Source organism: Oncorhynchus mykiss, chromosome 11 (assembly GCF_057628025.1).
Source record: "Oncorhynchus mykiss isolate SJ-2025 chromosome 11, ASM5762802v1, whole genome shotgun sequence".
Taxonomy (NCBI): Eukaryota; Metazoa; Chordata; class Actinopteri; order Salmoniformes; family Salmonidae; genus Oncorhynchus; species Oncorhynchus mykiss.
Genome location: NC_143032.1, coordinates 26,358,863 through 26,378,052, shown reverse-complemented (window position 1 = coordinate 26,378,052; position 19,190 = coordinate 26,358,863). Strand labels below are relative to the sequence as shown.

Below are 19,190 nucleotides of genomic sequence, written 5' to 3'. Positions count from 1 at the left end.
CAGAGTAATGAACTAACTATTGGAGACTAGATAATACAGGACAATACATAACAGAAGTCGAATACAGTCATTATTCATTCTTACTGCACCTCATGAGCATTTCCTTTGAGGAGCGCAGACATTGGTAGCCTAGTGGTCACTGGTTCAAATCCCAGTGAAAAATCTGCTGGTGTGACCTTGAGCAAGGCACTTAACCCTAATTTCTCATTGAAAGTTGCTCTGGATAAGAGTGTCTGCTAAATAACTCAAAGGTAAACATTTGTATGGTCATTTATTAGGGTTTATTTATGTATATAAATATATATGTATCAACCATGGAACACAAGGATGTGTGATCCTCACCTTGCAGGCGGCCCCTCCGTTGATGATGGACTTGACAAAGATGCCCAGGTCGGCGTGGTTCTCCTTGGAGCGGTTTCCCTTGACGCTGACCCCCAGACCTGCCGACCCCGAGTCACTCAGAGGGATCTCAAAGGTCAGAAACTCCCTGGTACCATCTGGGGTCAACACCAGGTCCTCTTCTTCTGACTTCTTTAAGGAGAAGGGGAGGGTGGTGGATAGGTAGAGAAGAAACAATATGGAGAGAGAGAGAGAGAGAGAGAGAGAGAGAGAGAGAGAGATGAGAGGAGGGCGAAAAAAAGAGGGCGAGATGAGTGTGTCTCGTATCTTATTGTGGCTGTCATTGTAATTTTTCCTTACTGTCTAGGAGACGGCCGCTAATTCGCTGTCACAGTCATAAGCTCTCTCTGTGTGAGAACCAGGATCAAAGCTACTTTGAAAACACCAGGTATCAATTGTATGCTCAAACAACAGCGTTTTCCCTTTGACGTCCACACCGTGCATCTTTAGAAGATGATCTCTCGTCAGGCGTTTGAGGTCCAACCTATACATTATGTGATCTGATGTTCTGTGGGATGTTTTGTTAAGAGTTCATTTTCAAAGAAAGGAGAGGTTCAAATTAGCGTTTAGTCTCAGTGTGTTCACACTGCTTTGGGGGTGAAACCTGTTTAAAACCCACTGAGACTGGAAGACGTTCGACCAAAACGGGTGTCAAAACTCAATTTATTCTCCCTTCTCTACGAATGTTTATGGAAGGAGATTTTTAAAAGGACAGGCGTAAAAATCAAAGGCTTTTGCTAACTAAGGGCATTACAAATTGCTATTTTTTTTCTTCCTTTCTTTCAGACAGATAAGTGAACGGGAGTGAAGGGGAACGAGAGGTCGGAGGGAAAACACCTGCGACATCAAAAAAGACAGTAATGATATTTCTCTGTGCATGACAGAATATGGTTCATTGTGACGGACAGGAAGAGAGCTTGTCTTGAATATGAAAAGGATTTCACCTAATATCAGGACCGCTCATGCATACTAACCACTAGTGTGTGCAGAGGAATCTGCAGCCGCTAGTATCGCTCTGAAGATGAAAAAAAAGCTTTTCATTTAAAACCAATAAAAGTTTGGCGAATGATAAAACAAAGAGGCATGGAGTACTGCTATGACCTTTCTTTGTTCAATACTGTGAATACATTTGAGGGGTGTTATTGAATGAATGGTGAAAAGTGTGATCTGTGAGGGATATGAAGCCTTCATCATGTGCTGTCGTGTGTGAGTACGCATGTGTGGCTTGCAGATATAGCCATGGCTAGTCTATTATGGGAAATAATGCAAACAACAGGAGCAATCAACCCTGGGACCCATGCTCCAAGACCCCTATAACACTACTGATGAAAGTATTGCTCTGCACGCACACGCACACACACACACACACACACACACACACACACACACACACACACACACACACACACACACACACACACACACACACACACAGAAAAGCCAGGTGTCTGCCCTTCACAGCTGCTGAGTGAGAGCAAAGCAGGTTTTCAGCGGCTGAGTTATTAGGATGCAGTGGTGCATTCAGGTGCATGAAGCTTTTTTCAACACCTAGCGTGGCCTGACACCGTATTCCTGTGTGTGTGCGTGTGCGTGTGCGTGTGTGTGCGTGTGCGCGTGTGTTTGTGTGTGTGTGTAAGAGAGCCCCTATTCCACAATCATCCTTTGCGTGTGTGTGTGTGTGTAAGAGAGACCCTATTCCCCAGTCATTCCTCAGCTGTGCCCCGCTAACCCCTCTGGACCATGAACTGGATGACTGGACCCAAAGTAAATACAGGCCCCTGAATCCTTCTAATCACAGTACATTTCAACACACAGCCCTTCCATTACACACCACCACTGGAGAACCATGTCAGGAAATCACTATTCATAGCCTACAGCAAGGTGATAGGGAGTGGGCACAGGTCAGGTAGAGAGAGAGAAGTATCCTTCCTCACTACCAGCAGAATGTAGTTATTTGTCCTCGACTACTTTACTCTACCGCATGTGATAGTATAATTAAGCAATAAGGCACGAGGGGGTGTGGTATATGGCCAATATACGGCAGATAAGGCATGTTCTTATGCACAACGCAACACGGAGTGCCTGGATACAGCCCTTGGCCGTGGTATACAGTATATCACAAAAGTGAGTACACCCCTCACATTTTTGTAAATATTTGAGTATATCTTTTCATGTGACAATACTGAAGTTCACCAGAGCTTCACAGGTTGCCACTGGAGTCCTCTTCCACTCCTCCATGACGACATCACAGAGCCGGTGGATGTTAGAGACCTTGCACTCCTCCACCTTCCGTTTGAGGATGCCCCACAAATGCTCAATAGGGTTTAGGTCTGGAGACATGCTTGGCCAGTCCATCACATTTACCCTCAGTTTCTTTAGCAAGGCAGTGGTCGTCTTGGAGGTTTGTTTGGGGTCGTTATCATGTTGGAATACTGCCCTGCGGCCCAGTCTCCGAAGGGAGGGGATCATGTTCTGCTTCAGTATGTCACAGTAAATGTTGGCATTCATGGTTCCCTCAATGAACTGCCGGCAGCACTCATGCAGCCCCAGACCATGACACTCCCACCACCATGCTTGACTGTAGGCAAGACACACTTGTCTTTGTACTCCTCACCTGGTTGCCACCACACACATTAGGGAGATCAGGCAATAAATAGGCCATAGTGGTTAAATAATTACAATTTAGCATTAACACTGGAGTGATAGATGTGCAGATGATGATGTGCAAGTAGAGATACTGGGGTGCAAAAGAGCAAAAATAAATGACAATATGGGGATGAGGTAGTTGGGTAGGCTATTTGCAGATGGCTATGAACAGGTGCAGTGATCGGTAAACTGATCTGACAGCTGATGCTTATGGTTAGTGAGGGAGATATAGGTCTCCAGCTTCAGTGATGTTTGCAATTAATTCCAGTCATTGGCAGCAGAGAACTGGAAGGAAAGGCGGCCAAACGAGGTGTTGGCTTTGGGGATGACCCGTGAAATATATCTGCTGCAGCGCGTGCTACGGGTGGGTGTTACTATGGTGACCAGCGAGCTGAGATAAGGCGGGGCTTTACTTAGCAAAGACTTATAGATGACCTGGAGCCAGTGGGTTTGGTGACGGATATGTAGCGAGGGCCAGCCAACGAGAGCATACAGGTCGCAGTGGTGGGTAATATATGGGGCTTTGGTGACAAAACGGAGGGCACGTGATAGACTACATCCAATTTGCTGAGTAGAGTGCTGGAGGCTATTTTGTAAATGACGTCACCAAAGTCCAGTATCGGTAGGATAGTCAGTTTTATGAGGGTATGTTTGGCAGCATGAGTGAAGGAGGCTTTATTGCGAAATAGGGAAGCCAATTCTAGATTTCATTTTAGATTGGTAATGTGAGTCTGGAAGGAGAGTTTACAGTCTTACCAGACACCTAGGCATTTGTAGTTGTCCACAGTCAGAACCGTCCAGAGTAGTGATGCTAGTCGGGCGGGCGGGTGCGGGCAGCAATCGGTTGAAGAGCATGCATTTAGTTTCACTATCATTTAAGAGCAGTTGGAGGCTACAGAAGGAGTGTTGTATGGCACTGAAGCGCGTTTGGAGGTTTGTTAACATAGTGTCCAAAGAAGGGCCAGAAGTATACAGAATGGTGTCGTCTGCGTAGAGGTGGATCAGAGAAACACCAGCAGCAAGAGCGACATCATTGATATATACAGAGAAAAGAGTCGGCCCGAGAATTGAACCCTGTGGCACCCCCATAGAGACTGCCAGAGGTCCGGACATATACTGTACCACAAACCCCCGGGGTACCTTATTGCTATTCTAAAATGTATACCAACATAATTAGAGCAGTAAAAATACATGTTTTGTCATACCCGTGGTATACGGTCTGATATACCACGACTGTCAGCCAATCAGCATTCAGGGCTCAAACCCCCCAGCTCATAATGGTTCAGTATAACATGATCTCATAGGCCTTATTCAAAGTTATACAGAATGCAGCCAAGGCTTTAGTTTGATTCAAACAAACAGTAACCCAGCCATTAACCTTTAGTTTAGAGTTTTCTATCATCTGTCATCACGGGGCCAATCTGAATCAGCTGTGCTCTGACAAGCCCCGAGACTTTAACTCAACTCTTTATGCTACGATCAATGTGTCCTTGTTGACAACGTGACCATGGCAACAATATACAAAAAATACTATGCTTTCAAAAACACTCAGAACTAGTTGGATAAATTACCAACATTCGTCAAACTACGTCTTTATTATTAATGAAGAGTTTTTATTTAAAAAAATGCTAAATTACTGTTATGTCCCCAGAGAGGCTTTTAGCTCAGCTGTTTAATATATTAGATGCCATAAATTAAAGCGGTCATAATTGGCTAGAGGACCACTTTTTGTGTCCTCTGCAAAATGACAATGCAATAATCATCCTCGCTCGCACACAATCTGTATTCCGGGAAGGGAAGGCTGAGTAAGTGAATGAGAGAGAGAAGCATTGTAACATTTACATCAGCTAGGAACAAGCGCTGGCAGACAACTGAGTTTTTCAAGCCAGCTGACAGCAGCTCCACCCTGATGTGAGTGAAGGGAACACAGCTCAACAAAAAGTGCTCTAATCCATCAAAAGAGATCTCTGGATGTTCCTGAATAAAACACAGGGTAACTGCACTGGGGTAAGAGCAGTTGAATAAGTCAACATAACGCTTGAATAGGTCCCAAGGTGTCAGGTTATTTCAAAGCTAAGCTGTGAAGTCAATACAGCATCTCTTGTGGTGTTTCACCGATTACTATTACACCAATAGGTAACACTAACATACGGCACTGGTATTCTATGTCATATGTATTTCAGTAGAGTCCACTGCTTCTCAACACTAGTAGTCAAGTCGCTACACTGGGTCCTTGTGCACCAGTCTAGTCCTAGACACAGCCATTCCTTCACACAGGAAGAACAACCTGCCTGGCTGCCATCCATTCCTCTATAAACGATTGACCCAGCCGCAGCCCATTATGTGCTGTGGGTCCTTTATTAATAATGAATAGTCAGCATGGGTGGCGTGCATTCATTAAGTCCCATTGTCCTAGAGGAGAGGGTAAATGATATCGTCTGAGGAGAGATAGAGGAGGGAACATAGGAGGGATCAGAGTGGAAACAAGAGCAGTCCACCGTACCAGAGCCCCCTGCATACGAAGTGTGGTGGTGGGGGGGGGGGGGGGGGGGGGGTTGTCTTTCTTCTACCTTGCTGTTTGTCACTTGCTAACAGGGTGTGTTGTGGGGTTTTTAGTCCCCACAAGGTCAAATGCTATTTCTATGGGGTTTATGGTTAAGGTTAGAATATGTGCGTGTGTGTTTGGTGAGGGAAAGAGCGCAGAAAAGGAGAGCGAAATATAGAACCAAAGAAAGAGAAAAGTGAATGAAGAAACATTCTCCTCTCCCCCTTTCACACACCTCAAAGGCTTTTCTGCACACCACCGCTTGAAACAATGAGCAGCCCTGGAAACTTTTCTACACACACGACCAAATTTGGTGACATAAAGGTCATTGAAAATGAATTTCAAAGCCTAAAAAGAAATCAGTCAAGGATGTAATTGCAAAGAGGGCCCATGCATGATAAGTAGTATTGTAACACAAATTCCCCTTTGCTCTGTTTCTTTCTCTACTCGACGACAGTAGGCTGATAATGGGTGACTATCAAACACCTTTGGCTTAATGCGGATCAGGACTATTCAGGTGCAATAAGACCTAAAACAAACACAGAACTAGAGAACGGCATCCTGTTCCCTCTGGTCAAACATAGAGCAGTATGTAGGGAATAGGGTGCTACTTGGAACGCATCCCCAGTGTGCTGGTTGGGGCACACCCCACACAAAGAAGAATGGATTTAGTCACCTAGACTAATGAGGGCATGGGTAGCTTGAGACCCTGGGGGGGGGGCAGGATTAGAAGTAAACATGCTTGACCTATAGGGATATTATTGCACCAGGCTTAATGTATGGACCATGTTGGATGAATTAAGCCAGTTTTAATGAAATGGGATCGGGATGGTAAAGTGGTGGAAGGAAGCTCAATCAACATGTCTGTCTAGTATAGTTGTATAACAAATGGCGAGGTGGGACGTGTGAATGTCTGCATAGTTTTACAACAAACAGCACTAAGGGTGTAACAGCAGCATAGCTCAATCTAAGCGACAGACATACTGGAGTTTCTGGGTCGTGCTCTAATTCACTCAATGCTGCCCACTATTTCAATGGAGTGGGTTGGATGATGGTATTTTCCCACATAGAATGGGTCTGTGACAAACAATGAAAACATGAGTCTTTCAGTTCCATTCACAGGCTGGGGTACATCTTAATTAAGCCCTGCATTAAACATCTGCTGTACAGGCTATAAACACAACTCTACTATACAGCTCTCTCTACCTAATGGGGAGTGAAAAAGCACTCGGTATGTCCGACTTCACACTTCAACCGGCTGGGTGTGTGCTCCTTCGGACAGGCTGGGTGGGTACCGGGTTGGACCCTTCCTTCGGGAGGAGGAGTGTGTCCTCGGTCCTCATAGGTTGCCCTAAATGACTTTGTTTATCAGCCAGTTGTACAATACCACCATGCCCTCACGCACCACAACCCCTCCTCTGGCATTATAACGGCAGGCCTAATTATAGGGAACAGCTGTTGAAAAGCTCTAAATGAAAACAGGTGGTGCGCTCCGAAACAGTTTGAAAGTTGTTAACGGAGTGGCATTGTCTTCTGGCACACTTTAGGTTTAAGTGCGTGAGTGTGTGACTCTGAACCCAACTTGGCACTGTGATTGCAATACAAAAAAAACAACAGTCTAAAAGCCCTGATAACAATGAGGCAGAAACTCATCTAGCTGGTGAAAACATTTACGGGGAGAAAATGACATGGGACCATTTTGTACTGCTTCAAACACACAATATCAGTTAAATCTCCTGGCCCATTAAAGGAGAATGGCCATGTTCAATCCCAGCAGGAGAGGAAGGCTTAGTGCTATAGTAAAACACTGGAGTGAATCCACGGAGCTCACACTGATCGATGGCACAGGTTTTTCTTCAGAGTTGGGGGAAAAAACAGGAATGAGAGATTTCTAGAGAGAGGGAGAGAGGGTGGGAGAGAGGGTGGGGGGTTAAGGAGAAGTGGAGAGAGAGAGTTGAAGAAAGTAGGATAGAGACAGAGTTTTAGAGAGAGGGAAAGTTAGTTAAGGAGAGGGGAGAAAGATAGTTGAGGGGGGGGGATAGTTGAGGAGAGGGGGAGAGAGAGAGTTGAGGATAGGGGGAGAGAGAGCGGGAGAGAGACAGTTAAACAGGGCGGAAGAGAGACTTAAAGAGAGGGGGAGAGAGACTTAAAGAGAGGGGGAGAGACACTTAAAGAGAGGGGCAGAGAGAGACTTAAAAGAGAGGGGCAGAGAGACTTGCTGGCTGCTCTACGGACTGAGGGGAGAGAACTTAAAGAGACACACATGACACTGAAGGACGAGGTCAGAAAGCTGAGGTGTGACAGGGAGCAGGACACTCTCCCAGACAAGCCAGCAGAACAGCCCACCTCAGACTCGGACCACAACACCACAATGGGACAGACAACACAGGACCCACCAACCCAACAGACCTCCCCCTCACATCCACTGGGGACACACAAAATCCAGAGATTGTGTTCCTCATTGAATCAAATGGCAAATACATTCAAGAGGATGAACTTTTTCAAAAACACAAAGTGCCTAAACTCTGGTGCCCAAACACTAGGCATGACCTGGAGCTGTTGTCAGAGGACAGACTAGGGTCCCCAGCCACATCATAATTCACACAGGCACAAACAACCAGAGGGCCCAGCAGGAAAGGGTGGCAACAGCACTCAAGGGTGTGATTTAAAAAGCTTCTTCACTCTGCTACCAGAAAATACTTTCACCCTGCCACCATACAGCGGGTGAATGAAGCATTTCGTGAGACTGTGCCTCAAAACCTAAATGTATACCTGGCCCACCACTCCACCCTGGACTTGAACAGCCTTTACAACCAGGTCTACCTCTACAAGAAATCAATCCCAATTTCTGCCAGGACCCTGAAGGACATCACCCACAACTGTAGCCCCAACACAGGAGCAACAGAGCAACGGATCCCCGCAACGTCTTCTCATGCTTTGTTGATTTCAAAAAAGCTTTAGACTCAATTTAGCATGAGGGTCTGCAATACAAATGGTTGGAAAGTAGTGTTGGAGGAAAAACATACGACATTATAAAAACCATGTTCACAAACAAGTGTGCGGGTAAAATTGGCAAAAAACACACACTTCTCTTTCTTTCCACAGAACCAGGTGATGAGACAGGGATGCAGCTTAAGCCCCACCCTCTTCAACATATATATCAGCGAATTGGCGAAGGCACTAGAACAGCCTGCAGCACCCAGCCTCACCCTTCTAGAATCTGAAGTCAAATGTCTACAGTTTGCTGATGTTCTGGTGCTTATGTCTACAACCAAGGAGGGTCTACAGCATCACCTAGATCTTCTGCACAGAATGTCAGACCTGGGTCCTGACAGTAAATCTCAGTAAGACAAAAAAAATGTCCAGTTGCCAGGACCAGAAACAGAAATTCCATCTAGACACCGTTGCCCTAGAGTACACAAACTATACATACCTCAGCTTAATCAGCACCACAGGCAACTTCCACGAAGCTGTGAACGATCTGAGAGAAAAGGCAAGAAGGGCCTTCTATGCCATCAAAAATAACATAAAATACTTGAATCAGTTATAGAACCCATTGCCCTTTATGGTTTCCAACCAAGAATTCACAAAATGGGACAAACCCATTTCCTCTGTGTACAACGTAGAACATTAGGCCGATACCCGCTAATAATAAAAACATCTGAAAAGAGCCGTTAAATTCTACAACCACCTAAAAGGAAGCGATTCCCTAACCTTCTTTAACTAAGCCATCACCTACAGAGAAATTAACCTGGAGAAGAGCCCCCATAAGCAAGCTGGTCCTGGGGCTCTGTTCACAAACACAAACAGACCCCACAGAGCCCCAGGATAGCAACACCATTAAACCCAACCAAATCATGAGAAACAACACATTGACACATTGGAAAGAATTTACAAACTAGAATGCTATTTGGCCCTAAACAGAGAGTCCAAGTGGCAGAATACCTGACCACTGTGACTGACCCAAAATTAAGGAAATCTTTGACTATGTACAGACTCAGTGAGCATGGCCTTGCTATTGAGAAAGGCCGCCGAAGGCAGACCTGGCTCTCAAGAGAAGACTATGTGCACACTGCCCACACAATTAGGTGGAAATTGAGCTGCACTTCCTAACCTCCTGCCAAATGTATGACCATATTAGAGACACATATTTCCCTCAGATTACATAGACCCACAAAGAATTTGAAAACAAATCCAATTTTGATAAACTCCCATGTCTACTGGGTGAAATACCACAGTGTGCCATCACAGCAGCAAGATTTGTGACCTGTTGCCACAAGAGAAGCCCAACCAGTGAAGAACAAACACCATTGTAAATACAACCCATATTTATGTTTATTTATTTTCCCTTTTGTACTTTAACTATTTGCACATCATTACAACACTGTGTATTTACATAATATGACATTTGAAATGTATTTATTATTTTGGAACTTTAATTAACAAATTAATGTTTACTGTAAATGTTGTATTGTTTATTTAACTTTTGTTTATTATGCCAATAAAGCTCCTTAACATTCAATTAAATTGAATTGAGTAAAAGAGAGGGGGATAGATAGTTAAAGAGAGGGGGGAGAAACAGAGAGAGAACCCCAAATGACCCAAATCCTTTCTGTGTTCCTCTGATTCTTAAATGATAGCACTGAAATAGTGGCAATGGAATTGCTACCATTTACCCCCCCCCCCCCCCCCCCGACTACTGTACAAGTCATAGAGAGAGAGAGAGAGAGAGAGAGAGAGAGAGAGAGAGAGAGAGAGAGACAGCTCTATACTTTGAGAAGGTCAACACAACTTACAATAGAGAGTAATGGCTGCACTTATGATCAAATTGAGGGTTGTCAGTTCCTATGTCGTTCTGCACCACTTCCTTCAAATGCTTTTCTTTTTTCTGTGTTTGTGACTAATCTTTTCACTTGTACTGGGGAAGAAAAAGTTCTCAGAAGTGAAGCCAGGGGTTGATCACTTCCAGGATACATGTAACATTACTCTCATTACTGCAGGATGATGAGAAATGATACCTGTACAGCTGGGGGGGGTTTTTGACCGAGAACTCTGTGAATGTGTTAGTTTATTCCCTGTTAGAAAAAGGGAAGGAGCCCACACAACAGAGTCAACACCTTAAGTGTCTCATCTCTCATCCAGAGACAAATTAAAACACTCATTATTTAGCAACACGGTTGGAAGGCTGACTTGATTTGAATATGTATAGGAGCCCATTCACAACCACACTGTACCACGCAGACACTTCAAACAAGCACAAGGACATATCTCGTTTTGTTTTATCAATTGTTTTGTCTAGATTGCGGGGTGATTGGGGAAAACCAAGAGATATCATCTGCGGAGGATAATTGGACCCATTGGAAATTGTTCAATAAAGGTTCATTGGCGTGGTTTGGGAAAGAAAAACAATGTCATGCTTGTTTGGTTACAGAGACATATCAGGGAACCAACCCAGCAGCCTTTTACTCAATGCCCATTTAAAGGGTTAGGGTTATGGGGCGACTGTGATTGCAGCCATTACAGTTTGTATTTGAGTTTAGTGGTAGAAAACATTGTGGGGATCCCTTTGATAGGGACCAGCAGAAGAAAAACTCTCTCTCTCTCTGGGAACGAACCATCAATCCCACTGTCACATCATTCAGAAGGACTGTAATTAATTGCACAATTAAGAATCTCATTGCTTGGCAGACATGGCTCCTAATGGATCAGTGACAACTGTGATACGATCATAAGATGGGTTTTAATGTACTGCTTAATTACACTGGTGTGATCCAGAACTACAGAACATAACAGTCACCATGGAGAATCATCTAATCATTATGTTCCTTTAACGCCCATTTGTTCTTCATGTGAAAACGCGGCGTGTCCCAAATGGCACCCTATTCCCTATTTAGTTCACTTCTTATGATGGGCTCTGGTCAAGAGTAGAGTGTGGTAAAGGGAACAGGGTGCCATTTGGGATGCACTCTCTATAGTTCTATAGGGACTGATGGTATAAGCATGCACTTAGGGTTAATTGGCTGTGTGTTATGTTCATGATATAAATATGAAGCATGGTTTATGTTGCGGCTGTTAGAGAATATGGCTGTAATCGAGCCTATCAAAGCCTATTTAAATGAGGGCTAGGGTTAAATGTCTGTACTTGCATACTACTTAGAATGCATGACCAACACATTACATTGCTTCATGCTAAGTAAGCTAGTATAGATATCGGAAGAGAGTCAGAGTGTCCAAGCCTGATTCTAGTAGTAGGGGGATATCGGGGTCCTATAAATAGAATAATAGATTATATTTCTAGGCAAGGGGCTCTCTTACCAAATCTCTGGAGTCTGTGTTCTAGAGAGAATGGAAATAACGCTGACCAGAATAGTAGAGCTAACATACAGTATGGGGGTTGGATGGAGCTATTAGTGAGGGGGTGCGAGGGTTGAAATTAATGGACGTGACGTGGGAACACAAATGGAAATAACACACGCAGGCATTCACACGGCACACACACACACAGTTTTACTCAGGACAACAAAGTGGGCACACACACACACACACACACACACACACACACACACACAGCTATACTCGGGACAACAAAGTGGGCAACCACACACACACACAGCTATACTCGGGACAACAAAGTGGGCACGCACACACACACAGCTATACTCGGGACAACAAAGTGGGCAACCACACACAGACACAGCTATACTCGGGACAACAAAGTGGGCACACACACAGCTATACTCGGGACAACAAAGTGGGCAACCACACACACAGCTATACTCGGGACAACAAAGTGGGCAACCACACACAGCTATACTCGGGACAACAAAGTGGGCAACCACTTTAAAACAATAGTAATAAGCACAGCAGACCGCAGCTTAAAACCTAAACCAACTCAACAGGTGAATACATTTCTTCTCATGACATCATCAGGGCTGCCTCTGTGTTTAAGGCCTGGTATGCACAGCAGTAGCCTGCCGGCGTGGGTACTGAGGCGTGACATTTATTTATTCATCACAGGAGTGGAAGGTGAAATGCAATCTTGGCCTGCGGCGTCCGGGTGCCGACATGTCGCTCTCGGCTGTAAGCACACACAGCCACGGTGCACGGTGGGTAGATAAATGTGACGATAAATAAACCAGACAACGGCGTGTTGGTGCTGTGGCGGGGGGAGGGACGGGGTCCTGTGGTTGGCCTCTGTGTTTGCATGTCGGAATTGCGTGTGAGTGCTGTGCTGTTTTAATGTTCTCACACCGCCGTACGCAGCCGCTCCTATCGTTCCTGGTATTAGTGTAGCGAGTAATTGCGTCTGCAGAAATGAATTATTCAGAGAGGTAGAAGGGAGGACTGGGGACTAGATGTGTGTGTGTGTGTGTCTGTGTTGACTGGGGACTATGCCCTGGGTAGCTTCTTAGCACTGTGAAGTGCAGAGGTAAGGTTTCATCAAGTACAGGTTGGGTCTCCTAGGATTCTCTTGTGTTCTTTTGTTATTTCCATGGCGATTGCTTTTCAATGACTGCCTGCCTGCCTCTCTCTCTCACCAAGTTTCTAACCTCCATGTCTCACTCATTGTCAGTCAATAGGCCTCAATACACTATTTTATTTAGCAGACAAGATTTGCTTAAAATTCTATGGCATTATTTTATAGTTTGAAGAATCCAATTAAACATAGCTGAATAAAATGGAAAGGATATTTTCTCCAAACAATTTGAGGGAGTCCGCACATGTGGGTTTTCTGTGTTGAGGGGTTAACAAAAAAACAAGTCCTCCTATATGTTTAATTTAGAGTTATTTATGCAACTTTAGTTGTGATACAAACATTAGACTATATGTTTACATTTGCAATATATTATTAAGGCTGCATAATGTGAATCTAATGATGACTTGAGAAAATAAAGTGGCATGAAAGGCATGAGTTCTGTTTTGTTTTTTCTGCGCAGGCTGTACACACTTCATCAGTCTCTTATTCATAATTTGAAAAGCACTTGATAATGCCTCAAATTTCCCGGCAGCATCCCCTTTGTGTGGCCATAATGCCCCCTAAAATATCCATGCCTTTCGTGGCCAGTGGTTGTTGTGCCCTTGGGCTGAATACAATACGTATAATTCCCTTCTCTCGGCTGAGTGCGCCGAAGCATCTCTCACTCAGTACAGCAGCTCAATTCTTATTAGCCAATGCCCGTCACGTGACTGGGCCTTTCTCACAGGCTACAAGTGAAGACAGATACATGGGGGATGGAACAATACATGTCTTACCTAATTCCAAGGCGCATACTGAAGATATTGGAAGAACTGTCCACATTTACTTTGTCAGCCAACAGGATGAGTAGGCCTAACTAACAGCAAAAGCATTAGCCTATGTCAGTCTACTATTCCCCATAGTAAAAAATGTAACCTACTCTATTCTGACCGAGAAATAAATATTCCAAACATAGTCGGGGGCAGTTGTGGGATGTGATAGATCCCAAATGAATACAACCACGCAAAAGATCAGAACATTTTAGCTTAAAATGTTGATAAACTATTTCTTAACATTGTGAGCGCAGCAATGTGCACCCGGCAGTAGGATAGAAGCGCGAATGCTCCAAGATGCAATCAATTAATAATGGCGCCGGAGGAGATGACTGCCATTTTACGGGATACTAACCAACTGTGCTATTTTGTGTGTAACTTATTTGTACATAATTGTGCTGCTACAGACTCTTATGACCAAAATGAGCTTCTAGATATCAGAACAGCAATTACTCACCTTGAACAGGACAAATGTTTTGTCTTTAATGTGTCCGACACAAAATATATACTGCTTCTCCTAGACCAGGCCCAAATCCCTGTCATTCGTATGAAAACGCAAATACAGGGGGCGGAGATCGTGGGGCCTTGTGAGAATTCGTTGGCGAGTGGGTAAAATAAACTGGATAATCTCCGCTTGAGACTATCCTATTGACGGGACATTAAAAACTATAATATCTTGTGTTTCACTGAGTTGTGGCTGAACGACGACAAGGATAATATTCAGTTGGCTGGGTTTTCCATGCATCAGCAGGACAGAACAGCTATGTCTAGTTTGACGAGGGGTGGGGGTGTGTGTCTATTTGTCAAAAACAGCTGTCTAATATTAAGGTAGTAGAGGTATTGCTCGCCTGAGATAGAGTACCACATGATAAGCTGTAGACCACACTATCTACCAAGAGAGTTTTCGTCTATATTTTTCGTAGCTGTCTATTTACCACCACAAACCAATGCTGGTACTAAGACAACTCTCATCGAGCTGTATAAGGCCATAAGCAAACAAGAAAATGCTCATCCAGAAGTGACGCTCCTAGTGGCCGGGGAGATGCAAGTAAACTTAAATCCGTTTTACCTCATTTTTACCAGCACGTCACATGTGCAAACAGAGAAAGAAAAAAAACTACTTTTACTCCACACACAGAGACACACAAAGCTCTCCCTGTCCCCCTTCATTTGGCAAATCTGACCATAATTATATCCTCCTGATTCCTGCTTACAAGCAAAAACTAAAGCAAGCAATACCAGTGACTCGCTCAATACAGAAGTGAGAAACAAGATTCTCTGGTCTGGTAAAACCAAGGTTTGAACTCTTTGGCCTGAATGCCAAGTGTCACATCTGGAGGATACCTGGCACCATCCCTACGGTGAAGCATTATGGTGGCAACATCATGCTGTAGGGATGTTTTTCAGTGGCAGGGACTGGGAGACTAGTCTGGATAGAGGGACAGATGAACAGAGCAAAGTACAAAAGAGATCCTTGATGAAAACCTGCCCTCAAGAGCACTCATGATCTCTGGGGCAAAGGTTCACCTTCCAACAGGATAATGACCCTAAGCACCCAGCCAAGACAACGCAGGAGTGGCTTCAGGAAAAGTCTCTGAATATCCTTGTGTGGCTCAGCCAGAGCCTGAACTTGAACCCAATTGAACATCTCTGGAGAGACCTGAATATAGCTGTGTAGGGACGTTCCCCATCTAACCTGACAGAGCTTGAGAGGATCTGGAGAGAAGAAGGGGAGAAACTCCCCAAATAAGGTGTACCAAGCTTGTAGCGTCATACCCAAGAAAACTCAAGGCTGTAATCGTTACCAGATAAAGGCAGATAAACAAAGTACTGATTAAAGGGTCTGAGAATACTTATGTAAATGTAATATTTCAGTAAAAAATATATATATACATTTGTACATTTGAAAAAAAAATCTGTTTTTGCTTTGTCATTACAGGGTATTGTGTGTAGACTGATGAATGAAAAAATAATTTAATCCATTTCAGAAAAAGTCTAACATAACAAAATGTGGAAAAAGTCAAGGGGTCTGAATACTTTCCAAATGCACTGTATATTGCAAATGGAGGACGTTTTTCCTGTGGTTCATTTTCATGCCAACCAGGTAGACTATACTCCTGTTGTAAAGAGAAGCAATGTGCTTAAAACTAGGACAGTTGAGAAATAAATATAGTAGGCCTAGCCTATAGAAAGCTGATGAGATCCTCCTCTTTTTAATAGAGGAAATCACTCTGTTTTCTCATGCAATTGCATAGCCTATAGAAATGTTGCGCAACATGAGCTCATAGCCTCTCATGTGTTTGATTAGATTTTCGATTACATTTGCATTGATGTCAGAGAGATTAGAGGGACAATAGAGTGCCGAGTACCAGGCAGTTATAGCAAGTTTGGTAGGCTACTAATGACCATCAGCAGCTTGGAGAAGCCTAATTACTGTGACTAAGCAGTCACGTGGAATTTGACTGCCGTCACTCCTCACATCCTCCCCTGCCAGGCCACTGATGAGGCCGTCTGGGGCAAGGAAGGGCTTTCGTGTTAACCTCCCCCCACCAGGGGCAATCCCTCTGGAGCTCACATCATCTGTTATTATCCTCCTCACCCCCCAAGCTCTAATTCTTCAGTAGTGGGTATAGCAGCCATTGATCTAAAGCCCTTATTTCCTCAACATCTTTACAGTTCAGTCAAGCCTCAGTTCATAGACATCTATTCTCCTTCTTCTTTTCTGTTCTGTGAAGGGCGAGGGGTTGGGCAAGGATGGGCTGAGGCATCAGAGCTCCTTTTCCTCTGCTCCCGTCGGGTTTGGACAGCGATGGGTAAAAGCTAGCGATGACGGCCCTATCAATAAGTCAGTCCATCTGCTCTACCGCATCCGCTCGCTGCTCTTTCTAAATGTCTGTCGCTGCCCCCAAGTCATGGAGAGAGAGCAAGAGAGCGAGACAGAGAGAGAGAGAGAGAGAGAGGGAGGGAGGGAGGGAGCACGACAGCAAAGGCAATGCAATTGTATTTTTATTTATTTTACCTTGATTTAACTAGACAAGTCAGTTAAGAACAAATTCTTATTTTCAATGACGGCCTATGAACAGTGGGTTAACTGCCTTGTTCAGGGGCAGAACAACAGATTTTATCTTGCCAGCTCGGGGATTCCATCTTGCAACCTTTCTGTTACTAGTCCAACGCTCTAAACACTAGGCTGCCTGCCAAACAAAGGGGATACACTACCCTGTTCAACTACTCAACAATCGCCGTTTATCTTTTCTGATCTGTTGTGAGAACACAGTTTTGATGGAAGCATCATTAAACCTTACATTCTGTAATTAAAATAGCTTTATAGCAAACATAAGGCACGGTCAATTAATTCCTATAAAACACACGACGCCTCCCACAATCTACCAATAAAGAGATGTGGTGCCTGATTCACCACTGACATTAAACATCACAAAGCAAATATCAACAAGACAAACCTGATCCTCTGCATGTTGATTTATATGGCTGTATCCTGGGTGTGTGGGAAATGTCCTCTCTCGCTCTCCTCTCTGACAGCAGTATGCCTAAAGTAATGTACCATGTTACTCGCGCTATGATTTAGAACTGCACTGTAATGGATGGGGGCCTGGATGATGTGTTTATGGTGACACATATACACACACACACACACACACACACACACACACACACACACACACACACACACACACACACACACACACACACACACACACACACACACACACACACACACACACACACACACACACACACACACACACACACACACCACACACACACACACACACACACCACACACACACACACACACCTACTCTAGTGTGAGTGTGTGTGACTGTGAGGCAAATCCCAGTTCCTCTCTCCACTATACTTTATTTGCAGTAACTGTCAGTGGTGGGACCCTGTCCTCTTAATCAGATTTTTATGAACATACTTGTATGGATTATTGAGATCCATGAATGCGCCAGTCTCTCTCTCTCTCTGTGTGTGTGTGTGTGTGTGTGTGTGTGTGTGTGTGTGGCATAGCAACTTAACGCTAATGTGAAAAGGAGAGTAATGAAGCAGCTGTGTGCTAGTTTGCACTCTTTCATCTACACTACACACACACACACACACTTAGGCAAGTTCTCGGGAGAAAGGGATGGAGAGACAGAAAGAGAAAGCGAGAGAAAGAGGGAGAGAGGGGGAAGAGAAGTATTGTGTCTCTATTTCGGGATTCTTAATAAAGTAATGGTTGAGGAGTGAAGAGAAGAGAAGGAGTAACCAACGTCACTGTTTTTTGGTTTTAGGTTTAAATAAAAATCGAATCACATTTAATTTTGATCTCATGCTCCGAATACAACAGGTAGACCTTACCGTGAAATTCTTACTGACAAGCCCTTAACCAACAATGCAGTTGAAGAAATAGAGTTATGAAACAATGTACTAGAAAAAGTTTTAAAAACATAAAATAACACAATAAAATAACAATAACAAGGCTATATACAGGGGTTACCGGTACCGAGTCAAAGTGCAGTGGTAATTTGTACATGTAGATAGGGGTAAAGTGACTATGTATAAGTAATAAATAGTGTGTAGCAGCAGTGTAAAAACAAAGGAGGGGGGGGGGGGTCAATGTAAATAGTTCAGGTGGCCATTTGATTAATTATGCAGCAGTCTTATGGCTTGAGGGTAGAAGCTGTTAAGGAGCCATTTGGACCTAGACGTGGCGCTCCGGTACCGCTTGCCGTGCGGTAGTAGAGAGAACAGTCAATGACTTGGACTTGGGTGACTGGAGTCTTTGACAATTTCTTGGGCCTTCCACTGACATCTCCTACTGTATAGGTCCTGGATGTCAGGAAGCTTGGCCCCAGGGATGTACTGGGCTGTATGCACTACCTTCTGTATCGCCTTACGGTCGGATGCCGAGCAGTTCCCGTACCAGGTGGTGATGCAATCAGTCAGGATGCTCTCGATGGTGCAGCTGTAGAACGTTTTGAGAATCTCAGGACCCATGACAAATCTTTTCATTCTCCTGAGGGAGAAAAGGTGTTGTCGTGCCCTCTTCACGACTTGGTGTGTTTGGACCATGATAGGTTGTTGGTGATGTGGACACCAAGGAACTTGAAACTTTCGACCCGTTCCACGACAGCCCCGTCGATGTGAATGGGGGCATGTTTGGCCCTACCTTTTCCTGTAGTCTACAATCAGCTCCTTTGTCTTGCTCGCACGGAAGGAGAGGTTGTTTCACGTTGTCAGTGATCAGGCCTACCACTGTTGTGTCGTCAGCAAACTTAATGATGGTGTTGGAGTTGTGCTTGGCCAT

General features: G+C 44.3%; 1 protein-coding gene across 4 annotated transcripts in view; it reads right to left on the bottom strand.

The window, feature by feature from the left end:
* The window catches only part of LOC110535542 (partitioning defective 3 homolog), a 546,846-nt gene that overhangs the window by 245,812 nt on the left and 281,844 nt on the right, over positions 1-19,190 (bottom strand). For all 4 annotated transcript variants that reach the window (XM_036935238.2, XM_036935240.2, XM_090189781.1 and 1 more), the window contains one exon: positions 343-531. In XM_036935238.2, coding sequence (XP_036791133.2) covers positions 343-531 — 189 coding nt within the window. The remainder of the gene's footprint in view (positions 1-342; positions 532-19,190) is intronic.